A 23,247-nucleotide genomic window follows, 5' to 3' on the forward strand; every position below is an offset into this window, starting at 1 on the left:
AAATCTGAGATCATCAAACCCTTTCCGTGGCCATTCCTTTCCATTCATGTTCGAGCTTTGTCGTCATTACTCAATTTTGGGGAGTGTCCGCAACAATATACACGTTATGTCACAGTCTGTAGATACTCGCACACAGAGTGTAGTGGGCTGGCTGCACGAAAGTTCTTTCCGAAATTAGTGAAGTCCGATGGGAGCAACTGCTTCACTAGTCGCTAGCCAGAGTCACTAACATTGGGTAACTAAGGTTTGAGTATGGAATTCCTTTCAATGCTCCCATCAAGGGAAAACGGTAGTTATTATTGTAGACTTCCCAATTTTTACCCAACTAGTACAGGTTAATTGTGCCAAGATTATAGTCACATATTGTTTCTTGGCCCTGAGAGCCCGAAAATCAGTGCACAAACATGTCAGCGTTTAAAACGGGACTATCCAGGCGGACCAATCGTGTACGAGCCAGAGCCGCGACGCAGCTGGCATTTGATGGCGTCACCATCCCCTCAATGGATCAAGGGTTGACGGGGATTGTGCGGTTTCAATTCATGGAGACAGCATTGTAGCTTCTCGAAATTGTTCCGCGTCCAATTCCGCTTTTGGTACACATAACTTAATCAAGCTGTATCGGCTCGTTGTCAGACCTGGTCTTTTAGTTCAGATTCCCACATCGCCAACCATAATCCAGAGATTTTTTTGGAAACATGTCTTCGATTCCCACGGCCTAGTTTATGACCTTCTATCGTTTAAGAGATGGCCATATCCCTACTTCACACTAGCTCCAACCTTGATCCACGACGGCGATCTATGGTTATGCCGTCGACAGTGCTTGTCACTTCCCTTCAAAACCGTACGACGTCGTGCTCTTTGTGTGATTGTGGCGATCACCCATAGTGCTGATTTAATATGTTCAATCAATTTCGCATAAGCTCACCATCGGCGAGCAGTTCCAAGTTCTACTTAACATCGAGTCTATTCCGACATTTGAGGCAACACCATGGTCAGGTGGATATAGTCGCGGCCCTAGCAACTGTGCGACTGCCGTAAGTGCCAATGTCAAATTCACCACATACGCAGCGGTCGCCACATCGACATGTCTCTGGAGTTGACCAATTACGGTGAGATAAAGCCAAATATGACCCCATACAACAGGTTAGGTATTATCGTCCATCTGACTTAACCACCTTAATCTGGGTTGCGGAAGTTCATCAGCAAAATCTCTGTTTTAGAGTGCCGTCAAGTATTAGTTTAGTGCCATGGCTGCCTTGTTAAGGAAGGCGGGTCATGAGGAATTAAGGAACACGGTCGAAAAACTTGTCCGTCTCATTTGAATTGACCAACGTCAATGAACTTCTGTGCAACAACACTTGCGGCTCATTGCTACGGCAATTCGCGCTCGAGCATTGGTTCAGCCCCTGAACTTAACTGTATCTCTAATTTATTAATTCACTATATTTCGGGGCAGTTTGAACACTGATCAATACTAAAAGTAGAGAATGATAGTACCTGGGACCCTAGACTCACACCGGCTGGCATTTTATTCCAAAGAGGAAAGGTTGCGAAACGCACCTGATGGCGGGGAACCTTGGTGAACATCGCGGCGCCAAAATTTGATTTCTGGCGGCTGGCAAAACTGGAATTTGCCACCTGTTTTAAGGCTCTACAACGGAATGGGGGGCACCGCCTCACTGTAGACGGCGCCGGCCTATATAACGGATCCCTGCCTCCCGACTTCAGACTTCGCTGTTTCTGGAGATAAAGCAGTTGTGCTGATATTTATTTATCGTCATATTTTCCCGCTCCTGTTTCTTGATACTTAGGGTCTTCTTGCGGAGTGCCCGGTAATCTTTGTTAAGCAGAAGATCATCTACCAAAGGTCCCATCGACCTAGTCACTCGTGCATAAAATGGTATATCGCCACTTCACGGTAGACTACTCCGATATTTGACCATTTGCTAACCAAATATATGTAGGACGGAATTGCTCCTCTAGAGCCATACGACGGCATGATGCACGAAGACCCGGAAGAATCCTACCCACAAGGCGTACATCCAGGCATCCCAGGTCTCTGGAAAAATCCCTATTTTAAAAAACCGTCAGTAGACGACGCTTCGACTTCTGATTCCGCGGCAGCGACTGAGTTCGATGAGAGTGTGCACGAGAAGGTTCATAAGCATTTTTTGGATTACGTACCCCAGGTAGGCGAGCCAGACTGTTACCAGGGGCGACGACAGAGCAGCAGTGCGAGTAGCACTGCTGAAGTGAAGCATGACGATGATAAGCAGGAGCAGCATGCCGAGCATTGAGACATAACATAATGGCGATCCGAATAAGATATTTGCATAAATCGCGATTTATGGACGAAGGTTGATTATATAACACATCTCTTCACCATTAATGGTTTGGGTATCTCATTGGGTGGTTTGGTTTGGTATATGTATTGGCCTGTTGAACCTTAGTCATACTATTTCAATAACCCTTAATGAGCATTGCAAGTCAATCAACTTTAGTTCTTGACACAAAGCAAGCGCAATAATACAATATTATTTGGCTCCGCCAGTATTAAAATTTTTCAGATCATAGACCGTCTGGTCCCAGAATGGTCGCAATCATTGGCGTTGCAAGGAACTTTGTATAAAACATATCCGCTGCTCTGACCTGCGACCCACAAGTAGCCATAATATTTGGCATCGCTGCAACGATAAGCCCACACGACCCGTGCCCATTAACATGCTTTACTCGGCTCAATTAGTGGCTCGACAGGTTCTTGAGCTCCGCGTTTTTGCCATTTCTAGTACCCCAGCATCACTAAAAGCGTGACCTAATTCGCGAAAAAAGCCTCACAAAATTTATCTTGTCTCATTTTTTCACGCTCGGTTTTGAAACGTTGCGTGCGAAGCGCGAAAATGAGCCGCATGCAGTACTTGCCCTCACGCGGATGTAGGTCAATACAACCATCCGACAAACTCGTCCTCACTAGAATCGTTCTTCCACACGGCAAACTACTTACAGTTCCTCATGCCACACTGATAGATCAATCGTCTTTACTTCGAAAAACTTGAGCGAGAACAATAATTTAGGGTTACCGCGTCGAGGAGTGGATTGGAGGAACTTTTAAACATCGTCGGCGTAAAAAATTGATTTTGACAGTCAGCAAACCTTTCGCGTTACTTTCCCCCTGAGGTCGATGCGTGAGCCGTCGAGGAATTCCTAATCAACAGTACAACTATTTTGTTTTCGAGTTTCCTAAAACTTTCGCAATGGACACTAGGCACAATTTAAATATGGACTTTGGCAAACACCTCCTTATCCTTTACTCCAAACTCGCCATTGCCTGGCATTCGATCAACACATGAATGGCTCTGGTTCACTGCGTGACAGCCATGTACTTTACGCGAGCTGAGGGACCGGTTTAGACCCACAGGGGTTCCACCTCCTCATAGAGATGGCTGCAATCTGGCCACAACCGAAACAGATGATAGGCATGAGCAAGCAATTCAGCCACCCGGGGCGGGAATATATCGGATATCAATCGGGACAGTGAGGTCGAAACGAAGTCTTCTTCGGGTAGTGGGAGTATAGTCCCCTTAGAGCCTGGCACGCGCCGTTTCCGCTGCGGCGGCGATAGCGCACAAAATTGGTGACGATAGCGGCCAACAAGCGTCGAACGAACGCGCATTGGATACAAGAACGACAACGGAGTACCGCAGGACACGTCCCGTGGTGGCTGATATAGGCGGACTTGATAAAATGAGCACTCAGTTGCCTGGGTGAAGCTCAAGCCCGCAAAAGACTCTTAAATAGTGGTACTGCCCCAGACAGTCACCACGCTCCCTAAAATACCTAGGCACGCCTAACATAACTCCTCACCCCGCTATCAGCTGCAATACGTAGTTCGGCCGTCCCATAACTCCACGATGCCGCCAAAACGGAAGACCACGCCAGCCATTAACCTCATTGGTACGTTGCATTGTTGAACAGTTATAGGCCAAGTGAGCTAATATGTGCCAGCCGGTGGAACTGCTGGCTTGTGCGAGGCCTTATGTTGCCATCCTCTAGACACAATCAAAGTCCGAATGCAATTATCGACGCGGGCGACTGCCGACGGTGTGAAGCGGCTGGGCTTCTTTGGGACCTTGATCAGCATCGTCCGAAAAGAAAGTGTCTTCGGCTTGTACAAGGGTCTGGGTGCCGTCATCACTGGCATAGTCCCGAAGATGGCCATCCGATTTTCCTCATTCGAGTTCTTCAAAAGTGTGCTTGTGGACAAGAGGACAAACCAGACAAGCCCAACTGGCATTTTCTTTGGTAAGACATGACGTTTTTGTAACATTGTGGTCAAAAAAATACTGACTGCGGTGCCTATAGCGGGTCTTGCTGCCGGCACTACCGAGGCTTTACTGATCGTCAATCCGACCGACTTGATTAAGATCAGACTACAAGCGCAGTCACATGTGATGGAGGGATCTCTTGAGGTCCCCAAGTACAGGAACGCTGCTCAAGCTGCTTTTACTATTGTCCGCGAGGAAGGTGTCTCTGCTCTCTATCGCGGTGTGATTTTGACGGCGCTTCGCCAGGCGACCAACCAGGCTGTCAACTTCACCGCTTACAATGAAATCAAGAACCAGCTCATGGCACTTCAGCCGCACTATCAGGAACTGCCGTCATACCAGCATATGTGTATCGGCCTTATATCGGGCGCGCTTGGTCCCATGTCGAACGCGCCCATCGATACGATCAAGACTAGGATGCAGAAGGAAACCGCCATTGAGGGCGAGTCTGCGCTGGGTCGGTTTACGCGCATAGCGCGGACCCTAACTCAAAAGGAGGGATTCTTCGCATTTTACAAGGGCATCACTCCTCGGATTATGCGGGTCGCTCCCGGTCAGGCAGTCACATTCGCCGTCTACGAACAGGTCAGCAAGAGGCTTGAGCAGGTTCCATTTTTAAGTGGCAGCCAGGGTGTCCTTAAGGCTGACAACTGACGAGGCGGTTCACGTTAACCGCAATGCCTTTAGTTGCAGACGGCAGAATCGCTACTTGGGTTCTCCGTGAGACCAGGAAAAGTTCTATCGCTTTTGTTTGCGAGGGAAAGAATCTTAATCAATATTTGCATATGGATGTTAGGTTTAGAATATAGGGTAATTGTTTGGTGCTACATTTTGTCATTTAGCTGAGTATTCGGTCTAGCGTTGATTTAAATGCTACCGTTAATGTTGCAAACTGTATCCGTCTCTGTTGGTTGAACATGGACGGATCAGCTCGACCGCCATGGGTCGTATCTTTGAGGCGGAATCCGTTCTCAACATTGTAACAGGCTTCAGGATATTTTTCACCGCCGCCTGTTGTCCCATCCTTAATGCCGAATACACCATGTAGATTGCTAAGGTGATTGAATTTTCTCATTAAGTACCGCAGATTATCTGGCTCGACTATCCCAGTTGATAATCTTGGCACGCCTCTCCATGTCCTTTTCCAGCCGTGTACACCAAAATCCGACATGCCCGAAGCGTCGCAGATTATGGGCTGGCTGGCATGTTTCCAGACGAGGATTAATTCGCATCTGGGAACCACCGTCGTCCATTAACATCATGTGTGGCTTAGTTTACTACAGCTGCTCATAACACTTATCGTAGTCACGCATGCGACGTAGCTGATTTTCGAATACATTATCACACTGGGTTCATGCGATCTCATGCCAAATAAACTCGACAAGTGGAACAGCTGATCAGGAACAGGGTTACATGCACGTAGGAGGACACATGATATTTACTACGAAATGATGCAGCTAAGTTTCCGGGTAAGAATAATATCAAATAGTGGCCCAGGTTGTGCCACAGGTGGCGGGGAAGTGCTTCCACAAGTTGCCCTATTGTCAGGGTCCTGGCGCGGCATGTCCGCGTACACATCACAGGATTTGGCACCACCGTTCTGGCGTTTTGTTTGTTGTTTTTTTGTTTACTTTTGTTCGTAGTATTTGCGTGATGTGCATTATGTTTGGTTGTCGGTTATGTGTGTACTTTGTCGTAGTCTCGTGCTTTCTGCTTTCGTTTGCGTGATGGCATCACGACACCCTCAATTTTCAAGAGTAATTAGAGCAGGGTAACGCCGATACCGCCACAGGGCTTGGCTCGAGCTAGTCAGTACTCATCGTCTTCGGTTGCCAATTTCCGTGCACAGCAGGTTCATTCTATCACTGTCGATAATTATCACCAACTCGCAGTCCTTGCTTCCCGTTCAATCTTCTAATGGAAGTATTGTCGCTGAAGTGCTAGTGTCTGGCTGCACGTGCGGATAACCCCTGTAATCCCGCGAGGGAAGTAATTATAATGGTGGGAATCGGCCTGGACATTGTATTTGTAGCAATTTTACGTTGACGGCTCATGCGTCTGAAATTTTGCTTAGAATTTTTTGCAAAACCATCTTGTAGGAGGCACTTCATGGTCCAGTTTACTACACTTATGGTAGAATGCTTCGAGAAGTTTAGAGCCGTTACAACCAAAGACATGTTTCCGATCGGACGGGCCTACTTCCGACGAGACATCAGATAAAACCTGGCATAGCAGCCACTGCCGGCGGACCCGACAGCGGTGGACAATTCTCTAAGACTGTCCAATGGGTACGAATTTTATATTTCTGGCAAATAATGCATACTAATGACAAACTAGAAGTTGTTCCGTTATTGCAGTCTATATGTAGACGTCATATCATAGTGCCGTGATATCAATATTGTGTTCAGGGTTACAAGCTACCTGCTGTTTAGTTTCCCATACAATAACTTAACACCTCTCTCGTGCCGTGATATCGTGTATGCCGTTCGCGCTAGCCATCTCAAGCGCGCAACCAAGTCGACATATTCTGCTCTCGCGCAATGGAAGGTCCTGCTGCAGCTGCGTTGCCGTCTGCCGAGTCCCATCATCGCCACAACGCGCCAGCGCATCCTGCTCTTTCTCCGTCTGAATTCCCTGCAACGACCTCCCAATCTCTCGCAGCCTACGGGCGAGAGCGTGTCATCAAACCCGATTCGTTCCAGCAGAGATTGCCCGGCGCCAAAGTCATTACGAATGTCGCCGGCCGTGTCACGTCTGTGCCACGTAGTACGAACACTCCTTCGTCTGCCGAACTGCGCAAATTAAAAAGGCGGGTTGATCCTATGAAACGAAAACGAGTTGCATTGGCATGCGACAGCTGCAAGAGACGGAAACAAAAGGTATGTTGATTCCATGTCAACTTCGATTAATACAATGGACCACGCGAGCACTGTTAACGGAGTCAGTGCGACGGAGACCATCCTTGCTCGATATGTCAGAAGAAGAACTTCGTCTGCACATACACTCCGACAAATGTTGGCTCACTAGTTTGTCGGCGCGGTGACGACGATGAAAAACAGTCAGCCACGCCTGGGCCGGCTTTCGGAGAGCCCAAGGGCAACAATCCGACTAGTAGACGTCACAGTGCTACTGCATCGTGCGCATCGAACAGGCATTCGGAGGCACAATCGATCTCCTCCGCAAAGGAGTTATGGAAGGAAGAGTCCCCTTTCTCGTCCCCATCCAGTCCTGTTTTGCCTGACACTGGGATGCCATCTCCTCCGGAAATCCAGCGGCACCAGCAACAGCAGCGCCATCATCGGAAATGGTCTCATAGCCGGAACGAGTATGAGGTCCAAACGGTTGGCGACGGCCAAAATGCGCTTCTGCTCTGTGATGAGAAAGGTCATCTGCGGTATATGGGCGAGAGTAGTGTGCTGTCATTTCTAGAGCAGTCACGAAAAGCATTTAGAAAAGTCATGGGGGATACAATTTTTACTCTAAATCCTGCGCAGGTTCGACTTATAGACGGATCTACACACAGGTCATCGATAAGTCCTCTGCAATTACCTTCCCCGAGTTTGACAATAGAGCTGATTGAAGCATTTGAGGAAAACGTACAGGCATTTGATTATGTGTTTGATATGGATCACTTTCGTTGTCAGGTTGCGCAGATATACAGAAATCCCATGGGTGCGCCGCGGCAGTGGTTATGTTTATTACACTTCACTTGTGCTCTGGGTGCTATTTTCGTGCACTCAAAGCAGCAATTGGACACTGAAAGGCTCAACATTCCACCATTCTCCGGAATGAACAACTCTCAGCCGAATGGTACCAACATTCAAAGCAAACGAGAGGAGGACAGCTCTGGGAGCCCGATCGATCCGGCATTATTTTTCGAAAGCGGCCTTGGTTTGATGAACGACACAGCAGAGGATGGCGAGATTTGGGTGGTACAGGCGTATCTCTTGATGTCTATGTACTATCAAATTATTTGCAAACGGAATGCGAGTTGGATTCGGCTAGGTTAGCCCTCTCTACGTACATCAAACGAAACCTCCACTAACATCTATAGGCTTGGCTATCCGCTTTGCGCAGGCCCTGGGGATGCACAGAAAATGTGTCAATATGACCTTTTTAAAGCCTGACCGGATATTGCGACAGCGCATTTGGCGTACGCTGTACATTCAGGATCGCTTCTGGTCGTCGACTCTAGGCCGACCGCTCGCAATTGATGACTGTGACTGGGATGACCGTGATACTTCGGAGCTGATCCTAGTTGACCGGACGGCAGTTGAATTATTGAAGCTTTGTGAGATTATTGGCAATATCTGCTTGCTGGTGTACAGGCAACAGAGTGTCTCGTCCTCGACGTCACAAAAATTTGTGACGCGTCTGCGCGAATGGAGCGATAGGTTGCCGCCGGATATTCACCTGTCATCGCTGCAACTACACACGCCAGATGGCAGCAATATAGGTATCGGTAGCATTGCAAACGACGAGTCTCGCCGTCAGATGATCCGCAATCAAGTTCTCCTGCGTCTTCACCTAACACATCTCAACGGCATTATTCTTGCCACTCGGCCATTCTTATTATTGATGGTCGCCATGTCACAGTCACAGACTCCGTTACAGACTTCGTCGCAGGCAAAGACTGTCTTGCGATTGTCCTCCTCATGCGTTCTCTGCGCCGCACGCTCCGTGGATCTTATTATGACGTCCTTTGCTCACCATCAGCAGCCGGTGCGATCTCATCTCATGACGTACTTCATATTCACAGCAGGCATTGTACTTTTACTCGAATCGTTTCGTCAACGTAGATCAGAAGTCGAATCGCACATAGCCCGAGATATATTTTTCTGCATGTTTATTCTCGGACATTATGGCAATTTCGATCCGTCAGCAAAACATTACCAGAGCATCCTGCAAGAGATGGACCGTGCAGCCAAAGCATCGCGAACTCACAAAGTTGATAGCCAGAAGAAACCTAACAGCCAAGCTAACACGCTTCTGAGTAGTAATGGGCCCGCCATGCCCGCCGTGCCGACTACTGATGAGATGCCCTGCGGTCCGTATGTTATGCCTACGCCTGGAAACAGCAGTGTCGGCTCGGAATTAGGTTCATGGAAGTCCGTCGATAAGAGCGCGAATCCTGACTACGACGAAAAGTACTTGCGTGATATACTGGGCTATGGATGCAATAACTTGATGGCATCAGACAACATCACAAATTTGTCCCGCTTGTTCCTGAACGCAGCTGTCAACGATGGACAATACCAAGTCTCTGACTCTCCAGTTGACTGCGTCCTGACTCCGGATAGGCCCAAACCCGATGACGACACAGTTATCGCAGTCACGGCCTCAGTCCCGTCACTCTTGCCTTTTCCCGCGACGGATACGGCGGCAAGTACGCCCAGTAGCAAGGGAGGCACACCGAATGTCTCCACCACCAATGCGATGTCGCAATATTTAATAGGCGACACGCTCGGTGTGAGTGGCGGCAGTAGTGATGAACCTAATATCAGTTTTTCCTTTGACCTTGACATGATGGATTGGACTAAGGTTGCCTTGTCCTCCGACGGTGGCTAGCAGTTCCGGGACGAATATCTAGGGGAATAGTACTAATAGCATTGGTCATCCTGCTAATACTGCACGCAGTATAGGTACGGCTAGATTCGACGAAGCCATTAGACCCGCGAATGTGGAGTTTTTAGTGGCACGGCGCGGGACATGCTGTATTTCTTTTTGAATTATGTGTATTATTAATGATGTGTACTATATGTAGTGTCGGATGATTGTACTGTATATTGTGAACATAGCATTTAGGTTTCCATGCGGGATAAATGTAAATCCGCACATGAAACACTAGTCAATGCCTCACATTGGCATTTGCTACGCACCGGAGAGGCTAAAATCAGCATCTCTATTTTCAAGACAAGCACGCGTGCAGCCGCGCCAAAACGAGCGAAGGCATGTGACGGAGAAAGAAAGGCGCCAACAAGGGAGCGTTCGTGGGCAAAAGCGCATGATGGCGCCATCGAAAAGCGACGATACTCAGAATGGTGGAAAGCGAGACCGTGGAGATAATTTCTTCCGTGTCTGAATTTGGAGTGCATAGTGCATACACATTATTATCCTTCAGCTAGTCGAGAGTTTGAGTTTGGTTGTGGCGAGGTGGCAAAGTGTGGCACCAGTGGCGACACAAGCCACGATGAAAAAAATTTGCCCGAGGCATGCAGGCGCGAGATAATGCAGGGTGTAGCGAGGCACAACCTACCCCACCTACAACTCAACCTTGTGACTTAATTTCGCGATTTAGCTGAGAATATCCGTCGAAGTCGCGAGCTCTTCCTTCTCAATAAGGACAGTGCATGTTTTCCTGGTCTCGTTCATGTTCGATCGAAACGTTATCCTTTGGCCGAATACGCCAAAGGATTGCGCCTGTACTGGTCTGTTCCGGAGTTTTTGCCTATTGTGATGAGCCGCATGGGCAAGGGTTCATGTGGTCCAAGTGGTTCCGGCGTGTCCGGGGCGACTTGGGGCGACAATTAGAGTTGCCGGCGGATTGGAGGATAATGCAGTTGCCGCAGACAAGCAGGGTAACTTAGCGGACCAACACATATTGAGAGACTAAAGGTTTACGGATCGCCCAACCGAGCGGATCGCAAAAGCCCAGCTTTATTTTTGTCAGTAATCCTCAGCGACGATAATCACGATATGTAATATTCTGCATTCCAATTGCATGTACGCGAGGTAGGTCCGCTTTAGTTATAACGGCGACACTGTCTGATACTACGTCTCCCTTAATGCGTCTGTCCCGTATGATTGGGTATAATTTACTGCAGAAGATCTTCATCTGAAGTTTTCCGGTGCAGTAACTTCCTCCCTGGACCCTTAACCCTGCGAGACTCTGGGCTTCCTGCATTGTGGACCTGAAGAGATGTTCAACTAAGGCACGCTTTCGAAAAATTGATTGTAGTAGATGAGACGACACGGTTCAGGGACAGAAGCCAGCGAATTGCGTCCGAGATGGTCTCCGTCCGAAGAAGATCTTGGCTATTTTCAAAGCCTTCAAGCATATAGCGCAGCCATAGCTTCCCTTCCATAATCCCCCTCCCATCGTAGATAAGTTGCCGTGCCGCAGAGCATGTGACGTCTTGGACTTACCAATGAACTAAACCAATATTTTATCCCAGAGACAATTGACACAGAGTAATGTAATTCGAGCCTTGTGCTTCTTGAAACCAGCCCCAGACTGGGTAGAAAGGCGTTTAGAAGGGATAATTCTCTAGAACATACCGGATTTATCCATATTATAAATAACTTTCTCCGCATATTTTGCCGGCGAGATAACCCTGAAGCCACCAATCTGTTCTTCTGCTTGTTGATTAACATAGATAGCTTATTTTTCCGTGTAGTCTGTAGTTCTGGATTTGACGTCGCTTTTTATACAGATGTAGCAACCCTGAGCTAAATTGCGGTTCTGGAAGATCTCGCTACTCTGGTAAAGGCTTTTACATCTTGCAAACTCTCTCAATAAAAGGTCTCCGGTGTGTGATTCCCTTTTTTGCTTCGACAAGTTGCTGCCAGTCAAGTAGACACACCTTCAAGCAGACCCAGTTGGCCTGTCAATTCCGCGAGACGGTATAAAGATGCTTAGATTGATTGCTGAGAGATTTCGAGACAGTAGATTGGCTTATCCGATGGCCGTACTTTTCTTGAGCCAGTTAGTACAGGCGTTCTGAGATGGTCTGGGTGATTGTTGCTGATGGCAGTCTCGAACAGACTTCCGCTCAGCGTCGGATATTGCCCAGGGGACGGCTTGCGCGTTAAAAAATTGGACCCGCAGATCTCCAATTACAACGTTAGTCCGGCATGGTTCCGATCTTGAACAGTCTAATGATTCTTGAACCGAAATCGGAAAGAAAGTTATAGCTTAGGTATAAAACTGCGTTAGAGCCGTTAGGCCCTATGCATCGTTTCTCGTTGTGGGATCGATCGTCGTGCTCGTATTGCTTTTACCTTCCGCCATAACGGAGATAGTCGTTATAGCCATGCACGCAAATTTTCAGACGATTATCCTACATCCGCACTGCTATACCTGGTTTGTGTTTATCTTGACATTACTGGGAAACTAGATTAGTCAACACGGACACTGACCGACATACCAGCGTCGATTCGATGACTCTCCTCTGCGAAGCGTGGAGGAGACCTTCTAAAGCAGAGCAGCTGGCATTTTGTGTATAAAGCATTGGAAAAGTAGCAGTCCACACAAGGATTATTGGGATGGATGCGACATAGACAGAGATGACCTAATTTGGATGTGCACATGCAGATCACGTTTCGCGAGACATATATGGTACAGATACCGGAAGTCGGAGGAGCAGTCCACAAGCTGCTCAGACTCAACGAATATTTTGAGGTAGCTCAGCAGGTACAGTAGAAACCCGTTATAACGATTCTCGGCAGTCGGCTCTTGATATAACACTATGATCTAGGTTTGAAATCTTAAAATTAAGTTGATACGCGGATGACTTTCCTATTTAGGTTTAGTCTCCCGTTAAAGCGATTTCAAGTTGCTGTCAGAATTCCATCGCTATAACTGTGATCTACTCTAATATTTCATCTAAATTTGACGTTAAGTCTGCACAGCCACTTATCAATAGTGAAGATGTAGACTGACTCTAGTCCCGAAGAGGATTGGCTGTACTTTCAGCTGCTGGAAGTCGTTTGATTTCATACATACAGACTCGCTTGGGCGATGACGCAAGATTCACACACCAACTGACATCGCTGATGCTGCCAAAATTTGTGATTCGCCTCGAGAAGATATATGATGTCATACCTTGCTACGACTTAATAGGAGATAAGCGACGGATTTCTATGCTCATTATTCTTATGGACAGAGCCAGACGGCGCCTGAGGCCAATCAGGGTTATGTGGAATCAATTATTGATATCAACGACGTAAGAGACAACAGAGGCATGTGGCCTCGACAGTGAATGATATCACTGGCAAGGTTGTCATTATTCTGGCTCAAACAGTGGACTCGGCATTGAGAGTGCGTCATATCATGTAACGGGTTGAAATCATTGTTGGAAGTTATTATAGTGATATGGCTAGAAGGATCTGAAGGTCTCAATACAAATAGACATGTTAGAACCTGTGTTCAGTAGATATTTAATACAACAGTGTGTTTTTTATAATGGATCCTCAGTTGCTTATTTTGGCCTGAAACAGAAATAAATCCGACTCGTTGGCTGAGGCGGAGCAGATTAGAATCTAAGTTTAAGCGTTCAGATAAACTACGTCAGCCCGAAATCCTGTGTCATTAGCATCACTGACGACCAACTCCTCATCCAAAGTGTCCGCAAGATCGTTCGATCTGTTATATACATCATTCTGCTATAATTACTTATAGTTGTTGAGAAATGAGAATCACATGTGTTCGCGTGGTGGCTGTCTGGAGTTCCGGTAAAGTGTCAAGGCGTGGCTAAATGCATGTCCTTCCAGGCCCTAGTTCTGCATAGCTGACATTATTTGTAGAGGCTGCAGCGAGCGCTAACCGGACATAGTTTCGAGGGCTTGCGGGAAACGTGGCGTCGAGCCAAGGGTTGACACAATCCAATTGTGCGATAAGATAGAACAAGGTCCGCGTCATCATCTGGAAAGCCATTTATTTGATGATGACTCACTGACTAGCATTCTGCTATAAAATGGTCATGAATATTCCGTGTTGCAGAGTCTCAGTTGTCTCTAGCCTCATCAGAACCACGACCTGATCGGATCGACCCTAGATACTGTCTATTCTGGACCAAAAATTTCATCTCCATTTCCACCATGAGCGCTAAGTCCAATCCCACTATTGCTTTTTTCGGCGCAACAGGAGGCTGCGCGAATACCTGTCTGGTCCATTGTCTGCTGGCCGGCTATGACGTGTCCGCGCTGGCCCGAACAGCATCAAAATTGACTTCTCAACTCCTTGCGCAAGGTCTTACGCAAGAAACTCTCGATCAGCATTTGACTATCATCCAAGGCGATGCGACTAATGTCGAGGACGTCAAGCGTACTGTGGTCTCAGATGGAACCCTTGTCTCATTCATCATCTCTGGTGTGGGTGGAAAAGGTGTCCTCCAAAAGTCGCTTCGCAGACCGTTCACCCTCGACAATCCCGACATCTGCGCCTCATCCATTGCAACACTCCTCAACGCACTCAAGGAGGTATATGCGGAGATTCCTTCAACCGCTACTATCAAGCCATTGCTCGTCTATGTCTCTTCAACTGGAATTTCCAATGGGCCCCAAGACGTACCGTTCTGGTTACGATTTCTATACCGCGTCCTCATCGCCGTTCCACATGCTGACAAGCGCAAGATGGAACGCACACTGAAATTGCACATGGATCAGCCGGAAGCCAGCCAGCATCTCTTTCGCGGTGTCGTTGGTGTGCGCGCCAGTCTGTTGAAGGGTGGGATCGACTACAAGGCAGGAAAGGGCTGGAGAAACTTGAGGGTAGGCACGGAGGAGAAACCAGCTATCGGATACACGATTTCACGGTCGGATGTTGGCCAGTGGATTTTTGAAGAAGTAGTTAAGAAGAATGGGGGCGAGTGGGTTGGTAAGATTGCCACTCTGACTAGTTGATTGTTTCTGTCCCATGACGTTATTTCTTTCATTTATGTTTCTGGTTAACGTGTTATTAATCGAGTGTACAAGAAAGTGTTGGAAGTAATGGTTTTGTAATAGCATAATGGCCTAGAGTACTTAGAACGGCAAAGAGTGTCTCAACTCCGAACCTGGAACCTCGGTTCGTCCAATTCAAAGCGTTTCCCTCCACAGGAATAGCAGTCGTATTTGCTTCATTCGACTTAGGTCGGCGTTGGACGCTGTGAGTTATATATTAATGCCAAAGTCAGTTCCTATGTGATTTTGGAAACCAGTATCGGCAGGTAGGGATACCTCTCTTGATGGGGTTGAGACTATTTCAGTTCAATATGTCGATTTGTTATAAAATCTGCGGTTGGCTGGCGGAGCAATTGTAGCCTCCCGTGAGCCATCCGAAATCTTGTGGGCCATGTTAACTGGTAAGCAATTGTTACCTCTCACAAACTTGAGAAATTAGCTCCCAAAGCTGATTGCGCACCACAAGACTCTTATATGTCGAAATATCAAGGTTTAACCGAAAGGCAGACTGATTTATGGACGGAAATGAAGCTGACGTCGGAAGTTAACCATTGATATATCTCTGGAGCATATGGCCATTTGGGACGTTATCGATTCACCTCTTATTTTCTTTGCATATTTTGGTTGACAGGCGAACCCACCGTTGTGATTATGTTCTAGAGCTATAATTCTCGAGTGCGATATTAACTAACTCCCTCAGAGCCAAACGTGAACTTAGCGAGTCAGCATCTGTTGCCAACCATTAATTTTTTAAGATACACGATTCAGTCGCGAAATAACTCGGCCTCTATTCTCTCCGCATAGTATCACCATATCCTAATGATCAGGGTTAGGCCAGGGAGTTTCTGACCAGTGCCGTGAATCACAACTGTCCGGGTGCAGTTGCGTCGAGGAAGACGGCACGTCCGTTTCGCCACCGAGTAACTCTGTATCTCGTAAACGTTGGCCCTTTAACCAGTGAGACGTCTCGGGATGGTGAATTTCATATCATGCGTGCTCGCTCATGAAGGATAATGCGTCCCTTTTCTGATGCCTTCAGAGCCAGAGACATGAGGAAACAGGAATATGGTAGACCTTGGCCGTGGGAAAAGTCGCAGCGGATGGAAAATGCAAATGTGCATGTTGAGATGCCGTCCCCAAAAACATAACTATAGTTACCTTATAGAGTTTTAGTTTTTAATTACTCTTTAGCAACCAAGATACTCCACTGTGCCAAGTATAAATGAGAAGATTATCTTGTTCGCAGTCATTGAAGAATGCACCAAGGATGGCAGCCATCCGTGATGGTTTGGTTGCGTCGGCTGCCCGTCTGAGTACTCCGGAAATTAAGTGGAAAATAATTGGGAATCCAACACACCGAAGGGCCAGGATATTTTCGCAATTGCCAATTGGCCACACGCCGTTCAGCTAACCCACTCCTCAATAACTCTTCGGGAAAGTCATCTAAAAGTGTGTTTGGATTCCCAATTATTTTGCTCCAGCTCCCGATGGCCGATGCAATCGTCCTGTTCCTTCACGAGTCCCAGGCACCAAATCCGAAAAGGTAGCGGGCTCTAACCCTAAACCACATGCTTGTCTGCTCCTTAAAGGTCGGAATTAGTACGCCTTTGCGATCTATTCGCGGCTTAACAACCATCGCGACTCGCCCGGCTCCAATCAGATTACAATAAGCACTAATTCTCAGGGTATTCCGGCACGATATAACCAGAGTGGCCTATTCCGGGATGTTTACCTGTGCCTCGCGGCCAATTGCTTTCACAACTGATCCACGTGCATCATGGCCACTATTAATTAGATACTGTTACACGTTCAGTCAGGTCGCGACTTGTTCCTGAACCATAGTGCGGGTAAGTCACTTGTTCCGCGATGAAAAAAAAGCCGTAGACTTTCGAATGTGTGTTTTGATTATGGGAGCTTAGCGGGTTGAAGACAAAATCCAGCCTATTCTAGCCCTTGCCATCAGAGCCCTGAACCCACACTGTGCCACGACCAAACAAGTCGCCATAATTTATTATCCCTTGCTTTAAAATTACGTGCTGTGTAAGATTGCAAAACACTCGTAACCAGGTCAAGTTGATGAGAATCGTTGACAGTGCATGTTGCGCTAAAGATGAGCAAGCGAAATCGCAGGGGCTGTAATTGTGTCTGGGTTAGGGTGTTATTGACTGTCATCGTTTGACTGTGTCAAGCCCCGGATTATTCTTCCCCTCATGTACAGTATCGCCGAAACTATGGACGCTACAGAGCACATTCAGAGTACCTTGGTTGTAGTAGCTTGTGACCGGGCATGGGCCACCTTTTTTGCCACCTTACCCCAAGCTAAATCTCGCCCCACCGAAGGTGAACGTCACATGTTCCAACAAAATGCAGGACCACCACATCCTAACGAACGTTTACGATATACTTATAGAAAGCCAGGCAGTAGAAGTAGGAACAGGTCAGGGCGATTTTTCTGCTAATAATTGAGTCCACTGCTGCTATAAAATGACCTGTCGCTAAGAAAGTCCAAATGTGGAGATAAGAATGCTATTTCATAGAGAGTAAACTAACCATTCCTCATTGGGACTAGCGTCAGTCATCCGCCTAGCATCAGGACCCTGCGACACCGCCACAGCAACTTGTTATAGCCATCACAAGCCACTTCATTTAACATTCGTCAAATATTCCGGCTGTTCTTGAATTTAAGTTCTGTGATGGTCATCGACAGAGCTGGTTCCGCGCGTATTTGCCACTCACAGGCGATGTATTCCAGGTTGTCTACTCGCTGGCGACAAATGCAATCCTCACAGTACACAAGCCCAGTGGCAAGAGAGCACTGCTCCAGCATTGTCTGACCATCATAAGTGACTTTGAACCATTTCATCACAGATGTGAATACATGTTCATTGAAAATTAACTCAATTACTTTGTGGTGCAGTGTTGCCTAGAAGTATACCAGTAATGAAAACCGAAGTCTTTGGAGATGCCCAAAGATTTATTACTAACAAAATAAGACAACAAATGGCTAGATCATCCTCTAATTTGAGCTCTATATGTCAGATCATCGGCATCATCATCAATATCCAATGCATTTCCTCACTTCCATGTTTAAAATAAATTGAAAGACAAGAACCATAATAAACAAAGCATGGTGCGACTCCTACCGCTGCCGATTTAGCATAAATTAAACAAAAAAACAATCATTACATTGCACTCTTAGGCAAGGGTTGCGCTGTCTGCCGGCTTTTCCTCGAAGTGTTGTGCGGTTTCAGCGATCCTTTCCTTCTCCGAAATGACCTCATCCCGCTCTTCAGCATCCCTATTGCCATACAATCCGATCTTATACCAAGGCAGTTCGAACAGGCGATCCATGCTCTCGAGCGTGCGTGCAGCCGTCTCAGGCACGCTGAACCACACCCATAGCCCACCAATGATGGTAACAGCTGCGAAAAACCAGAAAGTGCCTTTTGGTGTCATTCCGCCATTGTCAGTCGACAGCAGCATATTTGGGAGCGCTCGCGAGCTGCCGTACTGGTTGGCAAAGTGCAATGTCATAGACATCGACGTCGCCAGGGCACGGATGCGCAGCGGAAACAGCTCGGCGGTGAGCAAGTATTGCATCGAGTTCCAACCAAGCGCCCAGCCAAAACCGGATATGTAGATCATGCCAATAGCCCCGCGACTGACGCCTTGCTTCGACGCGGGCAGGACGAAGTTTTTCACGATGCCCAATTGCGGCACGTCAGTGAGGAAAGCAGCAATGTAGATCATCGCGATCGCCTGCAGGGTGATACCGATGAGTAGCGCACGCTTGCGACCGATGAAATCGACGAGGAACAGGGCACAGATGATTGCTGCCAACAGCTTGATGATGCCGAAGATGGCAGTGACCAACAGCGACTCATTGGTGCCGGTGATGCCAAGCAATTTGAAGAGGTCGGGAGCGTAGAGCGTGATGGATCCGGCTCCGGACCACTGGGACAAAATCTGCGCCATAAAGGCGAGGTACAGTCGATACAGGTTATTAGGGACTAGGAACATCTCCTTGAGGACACCAAGCCAGCCTGCACCCATGGTTGCCTCCATTTCCGACTCATGCGCGATCTGAATATCGCTGATTTCGCGGACCACGTATTCGTTGTCAATTGGGAGATTGCGCAAGCGGGAAAGATTGTTGCAGGCCTCGGCATTCTTACCAGCCTTGATAAGATAGCGAGGAGATTCGTACTGGAAGAATGATATGATGAAGATGATGCTGGCGAACATAATGTGAAGGCTGGTTGGCACCTCCTATAATTGGGTTAGTCTAAACATTCAATATGAATTCGAAATCGTAACTGACTACTTACCCATACTTTGTGAGTCCCATTGCTGAAATGGAGTTGACATCCGTAATTGGCAAAGTATGCCAACACGATTCCGAGGTACACGAAACCGGTAAAGACGCAAGTACAAAGCCCTCGAATGGATGCCGGAGCCTATATCACAGTAAGCAGTTAGCATGGTGGCACGAAACATTTCGGTGAGTGCCAAAAAAAAATCAACTTACAATCTCGGCGAGATAGACGGGAGCGACGACAGTCGTTTGTCCCACACCCAGACCAGCAATAAATCGACCGGCATAGATGGCTCCCAACTTTCCGTTTGATCCCATAAAGATGGCAATGCCCAAAATCCATAGAACACAGAGTTGACGCGTCGCCCATAGACGACCAATGCGGTCACAAACTAAGAATGCACTATAAGTGAAAAAAATGTTAGATGTCAGTCAGTAAAGAGAGCAATCGCCATCAAGGAACATACAAAAGAGCACCACCAACAGAGCCAATCTGGACCATAGCAGTCACATTGGCTTTAATATTTGTCTGCTCCACTTTGCTGTACGAGCTGTAATGGATGGTGTTCTGGAAATCCTTGGAGTTAAAGGCGCCGGAGATCAAGCCCTCGTCGATACCACGAGCTGCGCCCATGAGGCCGAAGGAGAGCACGGCGAACCATAGTCTCCAGTTGAATACCTCTCGCGGTTCAGGTAGATTGTTCAATCTAAAGATGTTGATCGGTTTCTTTGAGCCTCCAGCCATGGTTTGAAATATTTCCTTTTGTGTGCAATCTTTGGTGAATGAGTTGCAAATCCGGGGGACCTAAGGTGCCTTTAAATAATAGTTGGCCGCTGATATATCTGCCACTTGTGGGGTAGGCTCCAGGAACAGCAAATTGCTCCACGCCAAGCCACATATGTCAGACGGAAGATTTTTGATACGTGACCCCGTCAAAGGTGGGGTAGATGAGATAAACTTTTGGTGGCGTGAAGCGCGATTTTTTTAGCTCAACACAAGAGAAAGCTAGGCCGCTATATCGCATGATATGATTTCTAATTAGACATGTGAACAGATTTCAACATTCGCGCTAAAACTTCAAGGTTATCGTTCAGGACTCCAGACCGCGTGATCTTTCCCAACTCTGACCGGCCCGCGTTCTGGTAGGCAGAGTCGATTTGTCTCTCATTACTTCCCGTTCCCTTTAAGCTTGGTAGATCTTCGGGATATACCGTGACCTGAGACACAGTGGATTTAAAAAATATTAGGCGGCATTGATAAATATTCGCCACGTAGAAAGTGCAGATCAGGAAACAAAGTTCAGTCAGATTGAGCCTGCAGTGATGTGTGGGGAAGGTATATTAGCGGGGGGGGGGGGGGAGGGAGAGAAAGAATTGTACTTCGTATGGGAATGCTTCCCCGTATCCGAATTCCTATTGGATGAGAGTTTGCGGTACATTAGTGGCGAACCCTAACTGACTACGAAAAGCCTTGCGCCGTATTCCACTAACTTAATCAAACCTTATTACCCCGTATTACCCCGCGGGCACTCAAGGCTCACAAATTATGGTTAAACCTTCCTTTTTTTTTAAAATCAAATTCAAGCCACATTTCGTTAGGAGGCTCACAATTCTGTGGCAAATTATATGGGCCGACATATACTCATTGTTGTTCATTTTCCGTTGTCATTGCCAAAACCAGAGACAGGATTGTTTGTAGCTGCACTTGAATCATGATCGATCAAAGGATGCGATGATTGACGCAAAGTGTACTCGACTTCCGTTTTTACATCAAAAATGTTGGCTTATTACTCGACTCTTTCTATGTGAGTTCACCGGGACTGTTGATCTCCGAAAGGCGTTAGAACAGCCTTGGCGATAAAACGTAAGAAATATCACATGATGGAGGCGTAGGTTTCCGATCAAGGAACGCTGCGTCGGAGGCGATAGTGGAAGCCGGCGGCGGAGGTGCACACCGGCAGCATGCATCCGACGACCGCAATTCCTATCCCGCCTCCACGGCTCAGAGAAATAGGTGTCAGATAATCAATGACAGATTGCCCTAGATTGTGCCTGATAGCGCTTCTCCCTCTCGGTGTGTCTACTGGAATTGCATATTGTTTACTAAAGCCCCAAGTGCAGCGATGAGATCTGAAAAATTGTGGGCTCTTCCAGAGGCTGTGTCCATAGCCTGAATATCAGGTGATGACAGGAACCCGTCGGAAACTTTCGTTGTCGCACAAGACAAAGCTAATTTGCGTCTAATTTTTCCGGGGCTGCGGGGTCATCATTAGACTGTTTACATCCGACGTCTTGCAGACTGGTTAGCCTCGCTTGCAAGTAGTTCGCCCCCCGCTCTTTGCTCTGCCTTTGGACGGATTGGTACTTCACGACGTTGGTTTGCTGTCGTATTTATCAACTGTCAAATCGGCAAAGTATTTTGAGCATGCCTTATTGGCCATAGTAGAACTCACGCTGATTCCAAGTTGGGCTAAGGACAGTACCCGAAAGAGTAGTCCATTGCTGCTCTCTTACATTGGACCGCATCCGCAGCAAGCTCGAAAAAGGTTTTAGTTTAGTCGTACGTCATCCGAAAGTGTATGTGCCCCACTCTGCTCAAAACTCCATTAACTTAATGCTGATCTGCTTCGCCCGAATATAATCACCCTAAGTCATAGCCTATTAGGATATGCCAAGCATCCAAGCATCAAATGATACAAGTCTTTTTGACCCAACAAAATTTGTTTTAACCAATCTCAACAGAAGGCAAAATGCCAAGATCTTTTGCGCTCTATAACGCCTCTCGGTAATGACATACCGACTTAGGAAGGAGAAGCCTTCGCAATCTCTTGCATATCATCGAGAACAGTGTCTTATTGGGAGGCATCCGACGTTGCGGCTGTAACGACGTCATACTCACTTCATTGGTGCGCCGCCGCCGTCTAACAGCTTCAGCATGTGTATCCCTTCGAGGATTACTGTACTGGTCAGAATTCTGGCCGATCTCCCTTTGGCGCTGTGAAATTGTATTACAGGTGCAATGCCTCGATGCAGCTTTAGCTGCGTTTCTTTATGACAGGTCGTGCCCGCGAATTTGTGTCTTATCTCGCAATTGGTAATGCTCTTTTTGGTATGTTGTCGCGCATAGTTACCATCCATTGATACCGACTTTTGTTCCCAGCCCAATCTGGGGCTGCAGGCGGATTGGCGGGTAGGCGTGATTTGGCGGTTAGGATATTCGTTGCGGATACATATCTGCCATACTTTCTATTGACATCAACATTTTCATCGTTTCGCCTTTCATCGCGTATCTGCGTACCGCCAGAATATCTCTGCCGGTGTTGAACACCATCTCAACAGAGACTTCTGAGGCGCGGATTGCTAAATAGTCTCTCGCCGCCATCGCCATCTGAGGATATTCGTTCTTGTGCCTACGCCACCAATTACATAGCCAATTTGGACACTTTGCGTCGGTCACAACTATTCTAGGACTCTCGAAGTATGTATCAATTTCCGATACAAACGACTGACTTACAGGCTGTAACTTTCGCAGCATCCGAAGTTCCGGGCCGCTATATTCGTTGTCGTTGTGTGGAAATTGTACCATCGAGGTAGCCGACCTCAGTAGTGTCTTACTCCCGATGAAGTTCAAGTTTATTGCCTCGATGATAAGGCGACGGCATCGTCATCGTCGCTTAAATCCTGCCGAATTAGGTCCCCTTTAACGCGCGGGTCCAGAACAAGAGCCGTATAGTAAGTATCAATCTCGTCCATGAAGTATTTCTTCATGCCGCTTTTAACTACCAGGGTGATGTGCATCACAACCCTAGGGAAGCTTCCCTGTCGTTCTGATGCATCATGTAGCAAGTCCTGAAGCTCTACGTTGTCAATTTGAACTTTAGCCTGCAGGCCGTCAGAAAGCATGCGATATGTTGAAGTCACATCTCGTGTCACTGTCATACTCGATGA

General features: G+C 47.3%; 5 protein-coding genes across 5 annotated transcripts; 3 read left to right on the plus strand and 2 right to left on the minus strand.

Moving 5' to 3' along the window:
• The first annotated feature begins 3,779 nt into the window (after positions 1-3,779).
• On the plus strand, positions 3,780-5,264 carry V1513DRAFT_453922 (mitochondrial carrier domain-containing protein). The gene is made up of 3 exons (XM_066899313.1): positions 3,780-3,951; positions 4,003-4,299; positions 4,360-5,264. Exons 1-3 carry the CDS (start codon positions 3,909-3,911, stop codon positions 4,974-4,976), a joined length of 957 nt encoding a protein of 318 aa, XP_066750715.1. The 5' UTR covers positions 3,780-3,908; the 3' UTR covers positions 4,977-5,264.
• A 1,441-nt stretch (positions 5,265-6,705) lies between these two features.
• V1513DRAFT_286064 (fungal-specific transcription factor domain-containing protein) lies at positions 6,706-10,007 on the plus strand. Its single transcript, XM_066894594.1, has 3 exons — positions 6,706-7,201; positions 7,268-8,327; positions 8,377-10,007. The coding sequence occupies exons 1-3, from the start codon at positions 6,863-6,865 to the stop codon at positions 9,888-9,890; spliced, it is 2,913 nt and encodes a 970-aa protein (XP_066750716.1). The 5' UTR covers positions 6,706-6,862; the 3' UTR covers positions 9,891-10,007.
• A 4,134-nt stretch (positions 10,008-14,141) lies between these two features.
• V1513DRAFT_385830 (uncharacterized protein) lies at positions 14,142-14,945 on the plus strand (the record flags this gene model as incomplete). Its single annotated transcript, XM_066895223.1, has 1 exon — positions 14,142-14,945. The coding sequence occupies one exon, from the start codon at positions 14,142-14,144 to the stop codon at positions 14,943-14,945; it is 804 nt and encodes a 267-aa protein (XP_066750717.1).
• A 2,959-nt stretch (positions 14,946-17,904) lies between these two features.
• On the minus strand, positions 17,905-20,189 carry V1513DRAFT_286110 (general substrate transporter). Its single transcript, XM_066894595.1, has 4 exons — positions 19,767-20,189; positions 19,513-19,702; positions 19,313-19,441; positions 17,905-19,253 (listed from the first exon to the last, which is right to left on the minus strand). The coding sequence occupies exons 1-4, from the start codon at positions 20,042-20,044 to the stop codon at positions 18,180-18,182; spliced, it is 1,671 nt and encodes a 556-aa protein (XP_066750718.1). The 5' UTR covers positions 20,045-20,189; the 3' UTR covers positions 17,905-18,179.
• Positions 20,190-22,932: 2,743 nt separating this feature from the next.
• On the minus strand, positions 22,933-23,238 carry V1513DRAFT_428057 (uncharacterized protein; the record flags this gene model as incomplete). Its single annotated transcript, XM_066896260.1, has 1 exon — positions 22,933-23,238. One exon carries the CDS (start codon positions 23,236-23,238, stop codon positions 22,933-22,935), a length of 306 nt encoding a protein of 101 aa, XP_066750719.1.
• Between the last annotated feature and the right edge of the window lie 9 nt (positions 23,239-23,247).

Source organism: Lipomyces chichibuensis, assembly GCF_038497645.1.
Source record: "Lipomyces chichibuensis strain CBS 12929 unplaced genomic scaffold V1513scaffold_65, whole genome shotgun sequence".
NCBI lineage: Eukaryota > Fungi > Ascomycota > Lipomycetes > Lipomycetales > Lipomycetaceae > Lipomyces > Lipomyces chichibuensis.

Coding starts and splice junctions, on each gene's coding strand:
- V1513DRAFT_453922 (XM_066899313.1), top strand. CDS start 3,909: ATGCCGCCAAAACGGAAGACCACGCCAGCCATTAACCTCATTG. Junction 3,952..4,002: donor GCCAGCCATTAACCTCATTG/GTACGTTGCATT, acceptor AATATGTGCCAG/CCGGTGGAACTGCTGGCTTG. Junction 4,300..4,359: donor CCCAACTGGCATTTTCTTTG/GTAAGACATGAC, acceptor CGGTGCCTATAG/CGGGTCTTGCTGCCGGCACT.
- V1513DRAFT_286110 (XM_066894595.1), bottom strand. CDS start 20,044: ATGGCTGGAGGCTCAAAGAAACCGATCAACATCTTTAGATTGAACAAT. Junction 19,703..19,766: donor TCTGTTGGTGGTGCTCTTTT/GTATGTTCCTTG, acceptor TTTCACTTATAG/TGCATTCTTAGTTTGTGACC. Junction 19,442..19,512: donor CCGTCTATCTCGCCGAGATT/GTAAGTTGATTT, acceptor ACTGTGATATAG/GCTCCGGCATCCATTCGAGG.
- V1513DRAFT_286064 (XM_066894594.1), top strand. CDS start 6,863: ATGGAAGGTCCTGCTGCAGCTGCGTTGCCGTCTGCCGAGTCCCATCAT. Junction 7,202..7,267: donor GCAAGAGACGGAAACAAAAG/GTATGTTGATTC, acceptor TAACGGAGTCAG/TGCGACGGAGACCATCCTTG. Junction 8,328..8,376: donor TGCGAGTTGGATTCGGCTAG/GTTAGCCCTCTC, acceptor TAACATCTATAG/GCTTGGCTATCCGCTTTGCG.